Raw genomic sequence first — 18125 nt, forward strand, 5'->3', positions numbered from 1 at the left:
TAAGCCTTGCAACCCATAATGTGGGGTCACAGTCGGAATTTTGGGGTCTGTATCTTCAGCCTTGAGTCTGAGCGTGCCTGGCTGGTTAAAAGCTGCCGTACAGCTCCGGTCGGATGACAGGCAGGCTGGGCGCGGGGCCAACCTGAAGCCGCTGGCGCAAGAGCGGTGGGGCAGAAGATGCAAAAATTGCCTTCACCGAAAGGTCAGGCTGGCGGCTCCTCTTCTAGTTGCCGTCTGCCCTGCCCCGTGTTGGGCTGCAGCCCTGGCCGGAGCAGACGCGGGTCGTGACAGCCCCGCGGTGGGGAGAGCGGGGCCGAGCTGTGCTCGGGGTGGTCCTGCCCACTCTGGGGCCGGAGGGTTTGTGGGGCTGGGGACTCGCCGGCACAGGCAGAAGGGCGGCCTCTGCGGTGAGGAGCTCTGAGCCCTCGCTGTCGGACTGTCTGCTTCTCATGAGAACCACCACCTTCTCTGCCTTCGCTTCCTTGGCTCGGCGTTTGTGTGCAGCCTCACCTGACCTGCTCTTCTGGCTATCTCTTGGCTAACATCAGCAAAAAAACCCCAAAGCAGCAACTTTGAAGCCTGCAAACCGCTGGTGTTACCTCTGCTGAGGTCTCCCTGCTCACGGGGGTTCACGTTGTGCCTCTTTTGTAGCAGGAGGCTTCTCCTGTCCCGTATTTGGCCGAGCCAGATGAATTCCTGGCCTGGAGATAAGGCAGCGAGATGCTACTGCAATGCAAGTCACAAACATTGCGTCTCTGTTGAGATAAGATGCGTTGGAAGGGTGAGGGGGCGTTGACTTGTGTCCTAAACTGGTAGGAATATTGTCCGTCCCCTGGGTTTTGCAGGGGTCGTGGGTGTCATCACGGACATCTCTGGGCTGGAGGAGATTCCGGTGGGACATGGCCCTGTTTTTTGCAAGTCACGGGTGTTAACGGCTCTCTTGTCTCTGATTGCAGTTCTGGCATAAAGCATGTTTCCACTGCGAGACCTGCAAGATGACCCTGAACATGAAAAACTACAAGGGCTACGAGAAGAAGCCGTATTGCAACGCGTAAGTCTCTGCTGCCTGCTCTCGTGTTGGGTTTGGGAGGTGCTGTGGGATTTGCTGGACCCTCCTGCCTCTTAACACCCGTCCTCACCCCGAAATGAGAGCTGTGGGGAACCCCGAGCTCTGCAGCAACTGTCCTTCCCCCGCTGCTCTGCAGCAGTTTCTGGGAGAACACGTGGAGCCCTGGCTGAAGGGGTCACACCGGCCAGTTAACGCTGGTAATAAAACAGCGTTTTCCAGGCTTAAATTCCAGCTGACGGCTGCTCTCCAGTCCCAGCTTGGGCAGACAAAAAGTGAATACAATTCAAATGCAGGCAGGCATTTACATGGAGCCGGTCTTAATCCATATCCCCTTCAAGAAGGGGAAATAAGAAGGAGTTTATACCACCCCCAGCTGAACACAGGTGTTTGGGGAGGGGAGAAATGCCCTTTTGCGCGGGGGGGAATGGGGTGTGTGAACCGGCCGGGGACACGGGTGTCCCTGCAGCCCGGGCTCGTGGCCCAGGGCATCCACCGTCGTGTACCTGCGCTTGCCCTGGGCGCCACGAAGGTAAACGCATCCGAAGGGAAATACGGCTCCAACGTGAGATCCTTCTCCCCGCAGCAGCGCGGGTACGACGGCAGCCGCTGCCTGTACCCCACGTGAATTCCCTTTCCTGGATCTTTCAGTCCACTTCTGAGCAGTGGATATTCACTGACCTCTTTTTTTCTTTTTCCCTTCTTATCAAGAAGGACCCTTAATTAAGCAACAGCGGAGCCCAGAAAGCTGGGCACGACGGGCGCTGGTCCCCGCTCAGCCCGCGGGGAAGCGCCGGGCTCTGCGTGCCTGACGCGTTGTGTTTCTTAGTGTCTGTAAAGCAGCTTTGCAATAAGATTTTTTGTAGCTGCTTCTTACACATTAACAGTTCTTAGAAGGAAAATTAGATAACGTAATACTACTTAGCGCTTGTATAGCGTGGTCCATTCACAGGATACTTTAAAAACGTTAATCCTGGCGACATCCCTGTAAGATGGGTATTACCCTATTGATGTCGAAGACGAGTAGGAAGGAGAAGAGGTAAAACCATCAGCCACGCGGAGCCCCAGCAAAACCTCCCAGTGCTGTAGCTCTTCTGGAGGTTGGTTAATGCTGATGTTAGGTGTTGGTGACGATGACCTTGGTGAAGTCACAATCAAAGCGTCTCTTGAAGTGGGATGAGGCTTGTGGCATTCAAGTCTCGGCTGGTAACGGTTGTGTCTTGGGATCTCACCTGAAACGGTGTGAGAAGCAGCAAAGAACTCTTGGTTATCTAGTTACATGGGGCACTGTTAGAGCTCCAGCTTCTGAGGTGAAACTGGGAGCTTCCTGGAGCAGTGTGAGGGGGAGACCTGTGGTCTGAGGGAGGGTGAACGCTCGATTAGAGGGAGGGACGCTTGTTCTTGGACTGTGCAGGTCTCTCAACCTCCGGTGACCATGGTCCAACCAACCAGCCTGGGATCGGCGAGTCCCTGCTTTGCAGAGAGCTGCAGGAGATAGGAGACCCTTGAGCTCTTCTCAGTGTCCGGAACCAAAGCTTCCTTCTCTCACCGTGGGCCCCCCAGTACCAGCCCTGCCTGGCGCAAAGCGCTGGGGCACGTCCATCCTCCATCCCTGGTGCTTCTGCCTCTGGCCGTAGGGATGGGCCGGGGGTCCCAGTTCTTGTGCTCTCTCCCTCCGGGCTGCAGGAAGGGAAGTGGGATAATAATGGGAAATTCCTGAGATTCCAAGGAGTCTGCGCAACCTCGACCCATCTCAGTTTCTCAACCCCCTCTGCTGAGAGCTCCCTTTGATGCTGGCTCGATGTCTTAACCCTTTAGCAGCCTCCTGAAGGAGAGACAGCTCTGTCTGCCTCGCCTCCACCCCAGGGCAGCCCTGGAGGCTCAAACTGTGCGCGGAAACCAGCGTTAAATGTTTTTCCCACCTTTCCTGGCCGTGCCTTGGAGGGAAGTGAGAGCGGCTGGAAACTGCTGGCACGTGGGGCTTCGTCTCCAGCAGCTGCCACCCCTTTTTGCTGGGGTGGGGGCTGCCGGGCCCAGACCCGGGGGGGGATGGGAAGATGCTGCCAGAGGACGTGGGGTTGGTTCCTTCTCGGCTGGTCCCTCTGGAATATACTGGGGAAGAAGAAACGTCCAGGCAAGGTGTCAGAAGGAGCCCACCCTTCCCCAGCAGCTTCTGCTGGTGTTGGAGCTGGGGGACAACATCTCCTGTCCCCGGAGAAGGGGGTGGAAAAGCAACGTTTATCCTGGCAGGGAAGAGGCTGCTTTTCTGAACATGCCTTAGCACAGGGTCTCCTCTGTTTGAGCCGTGGCCTCCTGCCAAATTCCTGAGTTTCTTTCTTCAAGAGAGCAGGAGGAAGAGGGCTGGGCTTCCTCCCTATCTGACATTACCCCAGCCATAAATCTGTGTGAAGCCTTTCACGAAGGTGGCTGGTTAACTCTGCCCCCCCCCCCGTGCCCGTCGGTGTCGGGAAATGCCTCGGTGGCAGACATGACCGTCTCCACCCTCGTCACCGTTCCCCTTTCGGCTTCAGCTGGGTACCGGGGGGGGGCTGGTTGTTCACTGGAAGCAGCTCTCCCGGCTGGGCTCGTCTCTTTACACCAGCGCTTTGAACCGAAAGAGGTAGAAGTGGAGGAAGGGCAAGATCAAGGTGAATTTTGAGGCTTCTGCCAATGAAGGGTGGGGGAGAGCGGGGCTGCGAAGGGCAGGCCAGACGGCATGCGAGTTCCAGGGGACCAGCTGCTCCCAAATCTGCAGTATATATAGGCTTTAATTTCTCGTTTGCGGTGCTGGAGGGGTAACAGCTCTGTGCTGCAGCTGGGGGACCGGGGCTGCGTCCCTGGGCAGTGGGGCTCTGGTCCCCTCCGTCCAGACAGCCCTGGTGACCGGCACCTCCGCCTCAGAGCGCGGCACAAATCCGTGCCTTGAAAATCCTGTCTGAGAGTTCAAAGCTGTGTATTCTGGGGAGTCGGCGTCTTCAGCGGCATCACTCCTTGAAATGCAGAGAGGCGGCGGCTGAGGTGGGGAGCGGGAGCAGCATCCAGAGGCTCCGTCTCTGCCTCCGTCCTGGCTACAAGGTTGTCCTGCTCCTCTCCCTCGAGGACACCGAGACGAGACCCGAGAGGGGACTTTGTCTCGGAGCTGTGGCTTTGCCTGAATTCCTGCTGGTGTACGAGCCGTTGCCCTGTTGGATGCATCCCTGCTTGGAAAGCCCCGCGCTGGCTGCGTGAGCATCCCCTGCGCCGGCATCCCGCCGCCGGAGCACGGCCGATCAGAGGGGCTGTCTCTGCTGCCTGCACACCCCACAGCGCTGGATTATTTATTCTTTTTTTTTTTTTTTACTTTTTTTTATTTCCTTACTGCTGCAGACTGGCTGGCAGGAAGTTAATGGCCTCCTTGCTCAGCAGTCCCTCCTCCCCCACCAAGGAGCGGCAGCCTGGCCTGACGTGGGGCATCCTTTGTTTGAGGGTGCGGGAGGAGATGGGGCCACCGAGTGAGACCCTGCGCTCACCTCTGCTGTAGTCCTGGCTCAGGCCGCCCCGTCAGCACGGAGCAGAAGGAATGAGGGGATGTGGAGACGTAGCAGCACAGCGAAACTGCATTTTTTTATTTCCCCCCCCCCCCTCAAAAAGGGGCTAAAGGCTAAGCGAGGCTGCCAAAAATAGCTTACGTAGGTGTGTCGGCAGGGTCCCCGCTCCCTCCATCTGCTGTACTTGCGTGACTTCAGCTTTCCTTCACGGAGCTGACTTTCTTTGCGGAGAAACCTGCCCTGGCGCGGCGGTGGCGTGCGAGGTGTCCCCGAGGGATGCGGATCTCGGGGCTGACGTTCCTCTGCCCTGAGTCAGGGCAAGCGGCTCCCGGTGCCCGTCCCGGCTCACCCAGACCCAGCACCTCGTGTTACCGGGGCGCAGCCGCTCTGAACCGCAACTGGAAAACCTTTAATTCCTGGCCGTGACCTGAAGAACCTCCCTGGCAGATTTCTCGCTGTTAAAATCCTTGCCTTTCCGCGCAGAGCGAGCGGCTCAATACCTCTGGGCGAACTCCTTGCTTGGAAAAAGTTAGTGAGCGGCTCCGAGCTTCACAAGGAGCCAGTGATCTGTTCTTGGCATTCCTCTCCGCTCCATCTGGTAGCAGCCTACTACGTTAATAAAGTGATCTTCCAAGTTTGAGGAGGATGGGGGGGGGGGGGGGGGGGCAGGAAGGGAAAGAGGAACAACTGTGTTGCTGGGACGGAGTCCAGGTGTTTATCCCATGCTTTATTTGTGCCGAGTTTCTGGATAAGAACTGCCTTTTCTGTCGTGGTGCGCACACTTTGCGTGCCGTGGAGCTCTGAACAGACTCTGCTTTTTTTTTTTTTTTGGGCTTGGTGTAAAGGAAAGCTGGCTCCCCCATATGCTGCCTGGGCGGGGGGCAGGGGGGGAAGGACCCCCAGCACACATGGCTCTGAGGATCTGGGGGGTACGGGCTGCTTCTGCTTCACCTCTGTGTTTGGGGAAGGGCTCACTGACCCCCCTTCTGTGGGGGAGAGGGGCTGTGGTACACGGAGAGCTCTCCCGAGGAACGCCGTGATTTAATGGTCGGAAAGCTGCAGATGGGAGTGAATCCTCCTGGGGGGGGGAAGCCTCTGGTTTCTGAAGTGTTTGAGGATGTCCCGCTCTCAGCGCATCAGGGTCTGATGGGGAGACCTCTCACAGCTGAGGCGATTCCTCCGGGGAATTGCCAAAATCCTCCTGTGGGGCTCTGCTGCCCTCCTCCACCCCGTCCCCGGCTGTCCCTTCCCCTCCCTAGCTGCAGACCAGCTCACACCAGCGGTGCCCCTGCGCGGGCAAAGCCTCTGCAGGGGTGGGAGAGGGAAAACCTCACCCGGACTCTTCGCAGGTAACTCCTCACCCGGCATTGCCAAGCTGCTGCTTCCCAACACCCCCAGGCGTTCTCCACCCACCCGGCAGATGCTTCCCAACTGCTCCTGGAGTTGGGAGGAGGAGGAGGAGGAGATCTGCTCCTGCTTCAGGTGTTTGGTGCCTGCTTTGTTGTTAAACCATCTCGTCTGAGCACAGCAGATGGCAAGTGAGCGGCTTCTTCAGGGAACGCCATCCCCGGCAGCCGGGGTGTGCTGCGGCGGAGGGTGAGGGTCATCCCGCCGTCCTTGTCCTGCATGGAGCGCAGCAGAGCCCAGCCAGCTCCCCCTGCCCCGCTGTGGGGGGTTTGGGGGCTCAGGCAGCGCTCTGGGGGTGGGCAGCTGCCTGCAGCCCTGCCCGGGGAGGGGGGCAGCAGCCAAGGGCATCCCCCCCAGCCGGGAGCGCAGGGTCGGGGCTGGGGCTGCCTAGTATCGACCTCGCTGGAAGGGGCAGCCTGGGGATGAATGTTGACTTTCCTGAACTTGCTTATCCCTGCCTGGAGCCAAGAAACCTTGTGGAAAAACCCAGCTCCGTCGGGAGGCCCGCTCTGTTCCCATGAGCGATGGCGGGGGGAGGATGGGACAGGCGCTGCTGTGTTTTGGGGGGGGTCGGGGATGGGGAAGGGGGAGCAGCATGGCCAGGAGAGCCCTTCCCGGGAGCGACTTCTGACTTCACGGCTTGGCAGCCCCGCTTCTCCTGCCTTCCCTTCAAATCTTTCCATCGTGGATCGAAGCAGGTTTGTGAAAACGGGCTGGTTTTTACTTCGGCAGCTCTGCGGCGCCCTCGGGAACTGCCGGCAGAGCCTTTGGGGATGGGGGCCAGATGGACGCTGTGGGTGCTCACGGAGAGCAGAGCCGGCTGAGCGAACCCCGGCTCCCCGCTGCTGTCCTGCGCCGGGACGTGGCCGGAGCTGGGGGTGATGGGTCCTGCCTCCTCCAGCCCCTGCTAGCCCGGCACCGGTGCGCTGGGTGGGCAGTGGGAGCGTCTTGGAGAAACAGCATCCTCCACAGTTGTGCTCGGAGTTGTGTGTTACGCAAAGCCAGCTTTTTGGGGCGGGCTGGGAGCAGATGCTGGGAGGAGGCAGCAGATGCTGGGAGGAGGCAGCAGCTGCACACGTGGAGGGCTGGCCCAGCCATTTTGGCAGCCTTTCCCCGAAAACGCTGGGAGGAACTGAAGTCTCTTCCCTGCAGCCTGCTCTTTTGTAGTAGGGAGTTCGCAAGCCCTCTGCGAAGCGGCGTGGTGCTGCTTTTATTATTAAAAAGAGAACAGTTTATTTTTTTTTTTATATAGATTTTTTTTTTTTTTTTTTTTTTAAGCTTGTCCCCAAGAATCAGCAGCTCTTTGAAAGGCAGGATGTGAACTTGAGAGCCTTTTGGCAGAGCAGAGCCGATTACTTCCTTTGTTTAACTCTTCTTTCCCGAAACCCCGATACAGCTGCGCAAAGGTGACCGTCGCCTCTCGGAGGGGCAGCTTTGGGGGGAGGGAGGGGACGGGGTATCAGCATCCCGTGCTAAAGTCCGCACTGCTGCTTCTTGCTGGACGAATCACAGAATCTGCCAGAAGGACTGGCTTCGAAGCAGCCTGTGTTGGCTGCAAGCGGCGCTTTGAGGCAGAGAGGCTCCTCAAGCGCTCAGTCAGCTCGCACGTGATGCGGGGCGTAAAGCAGCCCTGCTGTCGGAGCAGGCGCCTGTCTGAGTCACGCTGAAGATGCCAAGCCTGGGTCCAGGGCTGCGTCAGTTGTCTCCTTGTAGAACATCTGGATGGTGCCACAGCACACTTACGTGGGTTTTTACAGATGCGTCCCACCAATCTCTTTATTGGGGAAGTTTAACTCTGTTTCCAGCTCGTGCGAAGCTCCAAAGTTCAAGCGCAGCCCCTTAACTTGGCTCCCCGGGAAGGCGGCTCTCGGGGGCAAAACCCCCTCTGAGGGCAGGAGCGGGACCCGGTGGGGCGCGAGTGCTGGGGGAGACGCGTCGGGCCGGGGCTGAGATCACTGGCGCAGCCTTTGCGCTGCTGCCTGGGGAGGTGGAAATGCTGCCTGGGTCTTGTCTAACGCATGGGTCGCGAGGAAGCTGGGACCGAGATGCTGGTGTGGGGCTGTTTGTGGGAGGAGGGTCTGTGTTTGCTCTCTAACGTCGCTGCTGAAGGAGTTTCCTACCTCAGCCGTGCCTTTAGTCGTCAGCTATCGCTGGGGGCTGCTGAAGCGAGCCGGCCGAGAGCTTTGTTTTCTGCCGCGGCTACGCGAGGGTGTCGCAGCGATGCTGGGGGAGACGGCGGAGCTGTGAGCTGCAGAGAGCGGACGGACCCTTCTCCATGGGGACCCTGCACCGCGCTGCCAACAGCGGGGTCGGCTTTCCTCTGTCTCACGGTTGCCGCACTCAAACAACCCCTAACGCAGGAGCTGGACGGCTCTGGCTGTGGCTGGAGGAGACTCGATTGACCTGATTTAGTGATGCAACAAAAAAAGCCTCCTCTCCGGTGGCTGTGGCTGGACCGGCGCGGCCTCGCCGGGGGGATCTTGCTGCAGGCTGTGAAGCTCCTCTTTTGGGGGGAACTGGGTTTTTGTGGGGTTTTGAGGGTGGTGAGCAGCCGCCCGCCCCGTGGATGGCACCTGCGGGGCTGGAGGTGCTGCGGGAACCGAACTGCTGGGGGCTGTCTGGCCCTGGGGGGGGAAGATGCAGAGCCAGGGGGGAGGGGAGGGTCTGCCTGCGCAGGGCAGGAGACCTCTGAAAGCCGGGCTGTCTCTGCCATCGCCGTGCTCCTCCTCGCCTTAGTTCAATTACCTCTGCAGCGCGTGAAATCCGGGGTGGCTTTTCTTAGTGTCTCTCCTGATGGGTGTAATCACCCGAGCTCCTGTGGAGCTGCAGATTCAAGGGGGTGTTTTTCTTTTTTCTGCCAGCCCCCCGAGCGAGGATGCGATGCCGCCGCCGAGCCTTCGCTCCATCACGTGTCCCTCTGCCCCACATACTCGCGTGCTGCTTCGCTTAATCTGACAGCAGCCCCCCGCGGCGGGGGGTCGGGCAGGGGGAGGGATCCCGCCTGTCCCATTCGTTAGGCTCTAATCAGGCGGAGGATGGATGCCAGCAGTGTCTGCGAGGGGAGACCCCGAAGCGCGAGGCCAATCCACCGGCCGTCTGGCGGCTCTGCCCGCGAGGCTGGGTGGGCTCCTCTCCATCCTCTCCATCGGTCATTAAAATAATCCGCGTCTGCCTGGCTGACGGAGCCGCTGCGGGGATGCCGAGGGCTCGGTGTGCGCTCGCCTGCCTGGGCTCCGCTCCCTCCTGCGTCTCAGCCGCCAGCTCGGCTGCCGCAGCATCACCAAAGCGGTCCCCGAGACCCACCGAAACTTGTCTCCCTTCCTCCTTCACCCTCCTGCATCCCCGCGCCCTCAGGCAGGGGAAACACCATGATGCTCCTACCAAAGCAGGGGCAAAGCGTTTGGATCCTGTTGTAGCGTCAGGCACCAGGGGCACCTCCCTACAGGTAGCTCCCGGGGGTGTTCTTTTTTCCCCCCTGGCTCCCATTTGTTCTTGAAAGGTTACTGGTTTTGCCTGAGCAGCTATTACTTAGCAGCAGACTTTACGCCAGTGTCACGTCTAAGGGTGCGTGGGACTAATTATTTCCTTGCAGTTTGTCGGAAGAGGGATGGTTCGAAGCGGCTTCCCCCCCCCGCCCCCTGTTTGTCTTCTCTGCAGCTTGTGCCTGAAGCCTGGGCGCCCGGAGGGTTTTCCTAATGGCCCTTCAGGGCTCCATCTTCCCTGAACACGACTTTTCTTCCCTGCACGGTTCTCTGCCTGTTGCACTGACTTAGGAAACAAGTGAAGGGCGTCGGGGCAGGTGTCACGGGAGCACGCTCCGGTGTGACACCGGCTGGGGACCCTCTTCCTTCCCCCCGTGGACCTGGGGCTCGGCGCCGCGTGGAAGCTGCTGTGGTGGGCACCGAAATTCCTGCCGGTTCCAGTTCTGGAAGCCCTGGGCTCTGTCCCCGCTGGTGCGAGTGGCCGCTCGGTAATTGCCTGGGTGGATTTGGCGTGTGTTGCTCGCGCGGCTTCCGAAGGAGCCAAGGCAGGTTGAGCAATAAACACCCTCCCCCTTCCCCGCTTCCCCAGCCAAGATGTATTTATGGTGGTGCTGGGGGAGGGCAGGGAGGACCCGTGGCTCTGCTCCTTCCCCGGCCAGGGCTGTGAGACGGGGGGGGAAGCGGGTCTGCTCCCCCGCCAGCCCCCCCACGCCAGGAGGGACCGGCCCATCCGCGCCCCCGTCCCATGCACGCGCTGCCTCCCGCGCTCCCACCCAAGGCAATTCGCTCGCTGCCTTCTCATTAACTTTTAATTTATTGCCGGCTATTACCGTGGCTGATTCTCATGCACGGGAGACGGTTTTCCCTGCTCCAGTGCGTGGCGGGGACCCGGGCGTCTGTGTTTGCGCTGGCGGCAGCGGCAGCGGGGGGCTTGTCGCTGCTCCTGCATCGGGAACCCCCGGCCGTAAATTCCCCCAGGCAGGACTGAAATGCCTGGTCTCCGTGGGGCAGGTCTCGGGAGCTGGGGAGAAGAGCGACGCCTAATCTTAGGGGAAGACGCTCAACTCGCGCGTTTCATCCTGCGCCTGGCGCAGACGGAGAGGTTACTCCTGCCTGCCAATAACGGGCTGCAGGGGCTCGAGGCTGAGTGAAAAGCTGCCCCAAATCCTTGGGAGGTTTCCTCAAAACGTAACAGAAGCGGAAACCTAATTCTAGCTTGGTCTGTGCGGTCTATGGCCATCTCTTCCTCTCCCTCGCCAGGCTGCGGCTGTAGCAGGGCACAGCCCGCTGTGGTGTTCCTGTAAACGCAAGAACCAGGGCTGTTAGCAGTCTTTCAGGTTTTTTGGGGTTTTGTTGGTTTTTTTTCCTCCCCTACAACCGTGGCGTTTCAGTTTCTCTGAGCTCCGCGGGGATGAATTTCTCCGTTTCCAGCCCTCGCAGTGACTGGGGCTTCCCTCCTCCCTCTACCCGGAGGCTGCTGCCGGGGTCTCAGCTTCTCCCAAGCGTTATTAGCGTGCCCAGGGCATGGGATGCAGTTGCCATGGCGATGCGATGGTTTCGGCTGGCGGCACCGGCAGATAGTACGGGAGCTCCTGGGCCATGACTGAGCCGTAAGCGCGGCTCTGCCTGGCGGGGCACGCGACTCAAAAACGGCATTTGCCCTTCGCGGGAGCCATATCTCGCTGCGGCTTCCCTGCCAGCGTGGGGCAGCCCTCCATCCGCGTGCCCTTCAGGGGCCGGGGATGGTAAAATTGGGGGTCTCTGTAAAGCAGGAAAAATCCTCTGGATTTGCAAAGACCCCAGGCGGGGGGTGGCACTCGGCTGTCCCTGTAGGACCGTGACGGAGCCCCGTTCCCGTCCTCCCGGCGGGTCTGGGGCTGCTCTGCACAGCTCGTTGCCGTGCGGCCCTGATCCGCAAATGGAGAATTAGCGATCTGGGGGGGCCTTCGGGGTTTGAGCTGTTTGTACTTAAAAGGTGGCTTTGTCTTCTTTGACCTTGGTATGAGTCAGGCGGTGACTTCCAGGAAAGGGCTGCGGGGTGCGAGCGGTAACGGGGGTAAAACAAGAGACAAGCCTCAGGACCGTCCTCCCGTGCCCCTGTAAGCTGAGGGAGTGCACTTAGTGGATTAGCGCTGCGCTTAATTAAGCCCCAGCTCCCCCGGCAGCTGCCTAATGGCACCTGGGCTTGGACAAAAGAAACGCCCGTCTCCTGCTGATGGGGTTTGCTCCGACGCTGCCCCGCAGGTACCGGCCTCCCCGGAGCTGCCCCTCCGAAGGGACCGGGGTCATCCCTGCGAGCAGCCCAGCGCCCCTTGAGCAAGGGCTGTCAAACGCAGGCTCCTTCCACACCTGCCGTCCTGGCCACCGAGGCTTGTTGACCACTTAGAAGGGTTTTCATCCTCCTTGCGGTGGCCCGCTCCTCCGATGCTGCCTCGTCAAGGTATGAATGCGTTAACCCGGCAATTAGCGCGGTTAATGCTCCTTTCCAGGAGCAATCTTGGCTAGCCAGGGGCCAAGCTGGGCCAGTGTGGTTTAAACCGAGCCCCTCCTTGCCAGTCCCCCCCCTCCCCAAGCCGTTCATCCCTGCCGGCCGCAGACAGCAGCTGTTGGGGATTTGGTCCCAAGGTGTCTTGGGCTGTTTTGCCGCTTCTAAAACGTCACTCGCCGGGGCAACTCCACGGCGGTGGCAGTAGCTGAGCCCTTCCCGAAGTGTCCCATAGCTCTGACCCGGACACCCACGAACCGGCGGCACCGGCTGCCGGGAGAGCAGGAACCACAGCCAGAACGTCAAGATCACTGAAATAAACGCCAAAGCCGTGCCTGGTTCTGCAGTGTGGTGACCCCCCGGTGACCGCCCCGTGTCCGTTGCTCCTGGTGAGCGCGGGATCCTCCTGGAGGATGGGATTTTGTCATTATTGGAGTCTTAATGCAGGAATTTGTCTGCGCGAGCCGCAGGTTTGGTGAAATATCTGCCGTGATGCTGCGTCCCAGTGTGAAGCCTTGACGCACCAGTGCCCGGAGGTCGCGGGGAAGGGAGCCTGAGCACGCGTTATTACATCCCCTCTAATCAGATTAATCTTAAACAGAGATTAAACTATATCCTTCAGGCGGTCGGTGATCTGTTGTTTGTGTAAAACTGATTCTTGTCCTTTGCCATCTTATTGTTGGATGTTTGCGGGGCAGGGGGGGGAAGGGGGGGGTGCTGTGGAGGGTTAATTTGGGCTTATTTTGTGGGGGTGTGGCTGGTCCTTACACCCTGGTGAAGGATGGGAGCTGGCTGGGGTCCCGTGGCCGATACCCATCAGACGCTCCAGGGATGGCCGAGCTGGGGAAGGCGGGGGGGGGGCAGGGTGTTTCCCACCCCTCTGGCACCCCAGTGTGGACTCGCCCCTCCCCAGAGCAGCGGGCGGCCGGGGTGGTGGTGACGGTCGGACTAGATCATCTGAAAGGTCCCTTCCAACCTAATCGATGCTGCGGGACGTGGCAGCGGGACGGGACCCCGCGCGGGGAGGCGGTGTGTGTTTTTTGGGAAGCTGGCGGGGGTGGGTTCCCCCACCCCCTCGCCCCCCGCCCCACGCCGTGCAGGAGGGAGCAGGGGACGAGCTGCTGCTTGCTGAGTTGTCTTTTCCCCTTTCTGCAAACCACATCTGCATTGTTTGGTTTCTGTGTGTGTAGGGGGGGGGCGGGGAGGGGGGTGTCTCTTTATTTTTTCAGTGTGGCTGAGGCAGCTATTTTTATTCTCGAGTTTCCTGCGTTGCTGCTTTGCTGAGGTATGTGCTGCTCTTGCAGGTCTGCGGTTGCCCGTCGGTGTCTGTCCTGCTCCGGCAGCTCTGCTCCGCGGCGCTCGGCCCCGCTCCTCCCCGCGCAGCTGCCTTTGCTCCTGTACCCTCCCCTGACCACGCTTCCATCAGCCTCCTCGGGCAGAGGTGCTAACGCTGATGCTGTAAATAGATAATTGCTATTGCCGGAGCACACAAGCTCCCAAAGCGCAGCCCCGGGGGCTTCTCAAGACCCGCAGAGACCCGTTTCATGTGGTCTGTGGTCTGGGGAGGGACGACGGGAGCTGCAGCCACCCCCAGGTTTGCTGCGTAGCTGCTGGGTGAGAGCTTGGTGCAGCCACCCGTTGGGCTTACGTGGCTGCAGATGGGGGAAGTGGGGGCTGTGTGGTCTGAGGTGGCCCCGAAGCCGGGATCGGCGTCGCGCTCAAAACCTCCGGATCCCCACGAGCGAGCGAGATCCGCCCCCCCAGTTGCCCTCAGCGAGGAGCTGGGGTCTCTTTCCAGGGGGCTGCTTCGCCCTGGGCACCTCTTTGAGGAGCTGCCGAGCGAGAGGGCCGTTGGGTCGCCCGGCTGCGCAGGAGAATTTATCCAAGTTCTCGCGTGTATTTGAAAGCGAAACTGGGCTGCGGCGTGACACGCTGCCCCGATGCCACGCGTGTTCGGCGTGAACCAGGGCCCGTGCTGTCTCTGCCTCCCACCCCCTCTCCTGCACGAGGCAGCAACTTTCCTAAAATCCCGCAATCTGTTCCTGCCACCCAGTTTGGGCGTCCCGCTTTAACCCTTGGGAGAGAGAAACCTCTGAATCTTTTCAAAAGGCAGTTTTCCCCTTCGTGCTCTCTGCTATCTGCATTATAAGCCTAAAGCGCTGCTCTGGGATGTCTTGGGTTTCTCTGCCGTCCCGTGAGAGCCGTCACCATCTGTTTGGGGTCAGATTTCCTCTCGGGGCTTTTCCTGGGGAGCGTTGTGGACGGAGAGCTTTGCCTCCACGGTGGCCAGTGCTGGGCAGGCTGGAAACGTTCCTCTTGCCAGCGTTTTCCTCCGCGCCACGTGTCGTGCTCCAGACGCAGCGAGGGCGGCTGCCAGGGCTGGATCCGGCCATGGGCGAGAGCATCCCCTGTGCTGCAGGACGCAGCTGACCCCAGGTGAAGGACCAGGACCGGAGCGGTAGATCCTCACGCCATTGGGACCGACGCTGCCGCTTCTTGGCAGTAATAACTGCCGGGGGGGGGGGTCTGGTCAAGCCCAGCCGGAGGTGTTTGCGCACCAAACCTCCCCTGTTAGGGCAGGGATTTGCCTCTCGCTATTTTCCGTGTCTCCTGGAGGTGGGACCTGCCCCGTGAAGTTCACGCGTCTGCTTGGACGGGGCTCGGAGCAGCCTCCAGCTCGAGGATTAGGCGTTTACTTTTCTGCCTGGCCCGTGAGTTCTTCTAAACGGCTGATTTGTGTTTGTCGGTAGCAGAGGCTGCGCACGCTTTCAGAGGCGGCTATATGGCCCTTCGGAGTAACGGCTGCCGGCCTGGTGCCAGCCCCCGGACGGGGGGCTCCTGCTCCGCGCTCCCCTTTCAGCCCCGTCCCGAGGATTCGGTGCCCGCGTCGGGCTGGTGCAGGTGAAGTCGTGCAGCCTGTGCCCCGAGCCAGGCACGGTTACGCTGGCGTGGTCAATGCCAGCGTCGCGGTAGCCTGCTGTACCAGGGAACCGTAACGCGGGGCTCGCGCGGCTGAAACTTCAGTCCAATAAGCGAGTGAAACCACCCCCCTCTGACCCGCCGCCGCTGGAGCACCGAGACGGGCACAGTCATCGTGAAGCGGGGCGTTAGCAGCATTTCCTTGGACTAAACGTTACCCTGAGGACTGTTCAAATGGAAAACTGAGGGTGTGTTAAGGTCTCTCCAGAAATCGGGCACGAACCTTGAATGGCTTTATCCCCTGGGGCGGGGGGGAAAAACCAACCCTCCCCTTCCCCTTTTTTTTTTTTTTTTTTGATAAAACTGAAGTTTAGCTGAAGTTGATATATTGAGATTGGGAGAGAAACGGGTGTCTGTTGGGGAAGGTGTCAGGCGCGGGTGAGAAATCCCGTCATCCCAAACGGCTGCTGCTGATCCCGCGTGTCCATGTGTCGATGTCTCCGCAGCCCCGCGTGTGCTGCTGCTGCTCGCCGTGATGCTCCGGAGCGGGGCCTGGGGGGCTGCTGGTCACGGGCTGGGTGGGAGAGGGCGGCGAGCGTGGCCGTGGCTTGTGGGAACGTTGTGCCTAACCGTGTCGCTCTCCCCGCAGACACTACCCGAAGCAGTCCTTCACCATGGTGGCAGACACTCCCGAGAACCTGCGCCTAAAGCAGCAGAGCGAGCTTCAGAGCCAGGTGAGCGCGCGGGTCCCTCCTCGCCCCGGGGTGGCCGCGCTTTCACCCCGTCGTCACCCAACTTTCTCCCAGGCTCCGGTGCCTTCCCGCGCCCTCGCGGAGAGGCGGGTTTGGGGCGCGGGTCCCTCCTCGCGGGTCTCGCCCGTCTCAGCTGTGTTTGCTGTTCCCTTCGTCCGTGCCCTGCCGCAGGTGGGGAGGGTCCAGCAGGCGCTGCTGCTCCCGCTCCGTGCCTTGCACCGGTTTATCTTTTCTCTGCTCCCGCCCGGCCGCCCAACCAGGCGAAACGGCCTCGTCTGGGCAGGCGTTGGCTCTGTGGGCGAGTATTTCGGGTAAACCCAAATCTTGCAGGGCTTGAAAGCTCTGGCAAGCAGAAATAAACAGATAGGAGGGATAAGGACTGGCACAGATAAGGATTTCTTTCTCTAGTGGGAAGAGCAGAGCCTGTTTGAGACGGGTGTTGTCCAGACGTGTCCCGTTTTATACCCTGGAGGTGTCCCTGGATCAGCAAAAGTCCCCAGCCCTGACGCACGGCTGCGGGCTGGCTTCTCGCGCCGATGACTCCCGGTGATATGGTGGGAACTGGTCCCTTGGGTGGGCCAGGGAGCAATCCCCAGGTTCCTTCTCTTACTCCGAGACACTGACCACAGAAACGTGGGCATCGGTTTTGCAGAGCAACGGCTGGAAGGGCAAGGCTGGCGCCGAAACGGGCAGCTTTGGTGGGTGACCCTTCTTTGTGGGACTCTGCTCTGCCGAGAGCCCGTGCCGAACCATCCGAGACGATGCCCTGAACCGTTGCTGTGAGCTTCGACGTTGCACAACTGCGGACGCGTGCCCGGAGCGCGCTGCGCTGGAGGAAAATGCATCCAGGGGCACTTTTGGCTTGAGTCAGCGTCTCTCAGGAGGGCACAGGATGTGGCAGCTCTTCTGGGAATCTATTTAATTTCGCTTTCCCTTTGGAAAGGGGCAAAAAGACCGCCCGGAGTGCTGTCAGCAAGGCGTGTTGGCTTAGCTCGGCAGCGTAACGGTGTCGGTCCTGGGCGGAGGGAGGACAGCACAGGATTTGCTGTATGTTTTCAGGGTGAGCCGTTCATTTTTCGGGATCAGTGCACTCCTCTCTCCCTGCTGTGCTGCGAGAGATGCTGTGACCTTCCTTCCTTCTCCTGCCAGTAGCCTGAGAGTGCCAGGAGCTGAAAAGCAGATTGCATCCCACCGGAGGAGGAGAAGGAGGAGGAGGGGGAACCTCGGGACCCCACCTGTTAGAGAGAGCTGGTGGTGCCTGTGCAGCCGGCACCGAGTTTGGAAACCTCCCCTGTTGTAAGGTCTCTTCCTCGGAGCTGGTTGCCCAACAGCTCCCTGGCTTGCCCAAGCGCGGGTTGGCTCATGCTCAGGGCTCGGGCTAAACCCGGGGCCGCCTTTGTGTTTCGCGGGGCGGTTCAAGGGACACGGTTGCTTTTCCATGGTAACAATCGAGATCGCGCTGCACCGGGCGGTCTGGAGTCTCCAAGTGCTGTTTCTACAACGAATTCAGGCTCTTCATTAGTTGTTCCTTATTGAAGGAGACGCCGGGGAGGGACAGTGCTCCCTGCCTGGGCTTTTCTGCAGCGTTTTGGGGCTTCCAGCTCCTTGTGGTGCGCGGGAGGTGGCTGGAGGCAAAACCAGCTCCTTCCAGGGGAGGGGTGTCTTTATCCTATCAAGCCGGTCGCTACAGCTCAAACCCCAGCAGGAACCAGTGTCCCTGGGAGAGAAGCAGCCGTGCCCAGCTCCCGGTGGTCTCCGGGACATCGGGGGCTGGAGCTGGGATAGCACAGGGCTGTAAGTGCCTTCCGCACCCTCTTGGTCGCATGTCAGCACGTCAGAAGAGGGGCTGGGGGACAGGCAGGGTCTGCCGGACACCTGCACCCCACCTTTTCCGTGCTGGTTTCATACCAGGATGAGCTGCAAAGTAGGACTTTGAGTGGGAGGGAGATGGGGAGCCAGAGGGAGGGATGGGGAGCCGGAGGAGGGATGGGGAGCCAGAGGGAGGGATGGGGAGCCGGGGGAGGGATGGGGAGCCGGGGGAGGTAGGCTGGTAAAGCTGAACCAGGTGGAAACTGCCAGGCTGAAGCGCCGAAGCCCTGGGGAGGATAGATCCTAAACAGGCTTCAGATAAGATCTTAATTCCTTTCTGCCTTTGTTCTGCCTACAAAGGGAGTCTCCTGTTTTCCAAGCATTTGTATTTCTAGAAGCGCTCTAGCCAAAGCACTAGCAGCCGCTCTGGTTTATTGACAATCCCTTCTTACTAATTGCAGGAGCTGAGCAAACCCCTGGGGACGGGAATAGGTCGCTTCAGCCCTTCCAGAGCAGGCAGCGGGGTTCGGTCTCGCAAATTAATGGGATGAACTGGAGCTGAGACGGGGAAAGGCTTGTGGAGAAGGGCTCGCTGGCTCCGCTTTGCAGTGGTGACAGCCTGGCAGGAGGTCTTCTGCACTGCGGTTTGCCAGTTCAGGTGCCACCTGAAAAACGCGT

The 18125-nt window shown here is 60.1% G+C and overlaps 1 protein-coding gene across 1 annotated transcript in view; it reads left to right on the forward strand.

Annotated features, from left to right (window-relative positions):
* LASP1 (LIM and SH3 protein 1) overlaps window positions 1–18125 on the forward strand; it is a 34764-nt gene that overhangs the window by 4039 nt on the left and 12600 nt on the right. The window contains exons 2-3 of the mRNA XM_074561952.1: window positions 957–1051; window positions 15536–15620. Coding sequence (XP_074418053.1) covers window positions 957–1051; window positions 15536–15620 — 180 coding nt within the window. The remainder of the gene's footprint in view (window positions 1–956; window positions 1052–15535; window positions 15621–18125) is intronic.

Source organism: Larus michahellis, chromosome 18 (assembly GCF_964199755.1).
Source record: "Larus michahellis chromosome 18, bLarMic1.1, whole genome shotgun sequence".
Classification (NCBI taxonomy): Eukaryota; Metazoa; Chordata; class Aves; order Charadriiformes; family Laridae; genus Larus; species Larus michahellis.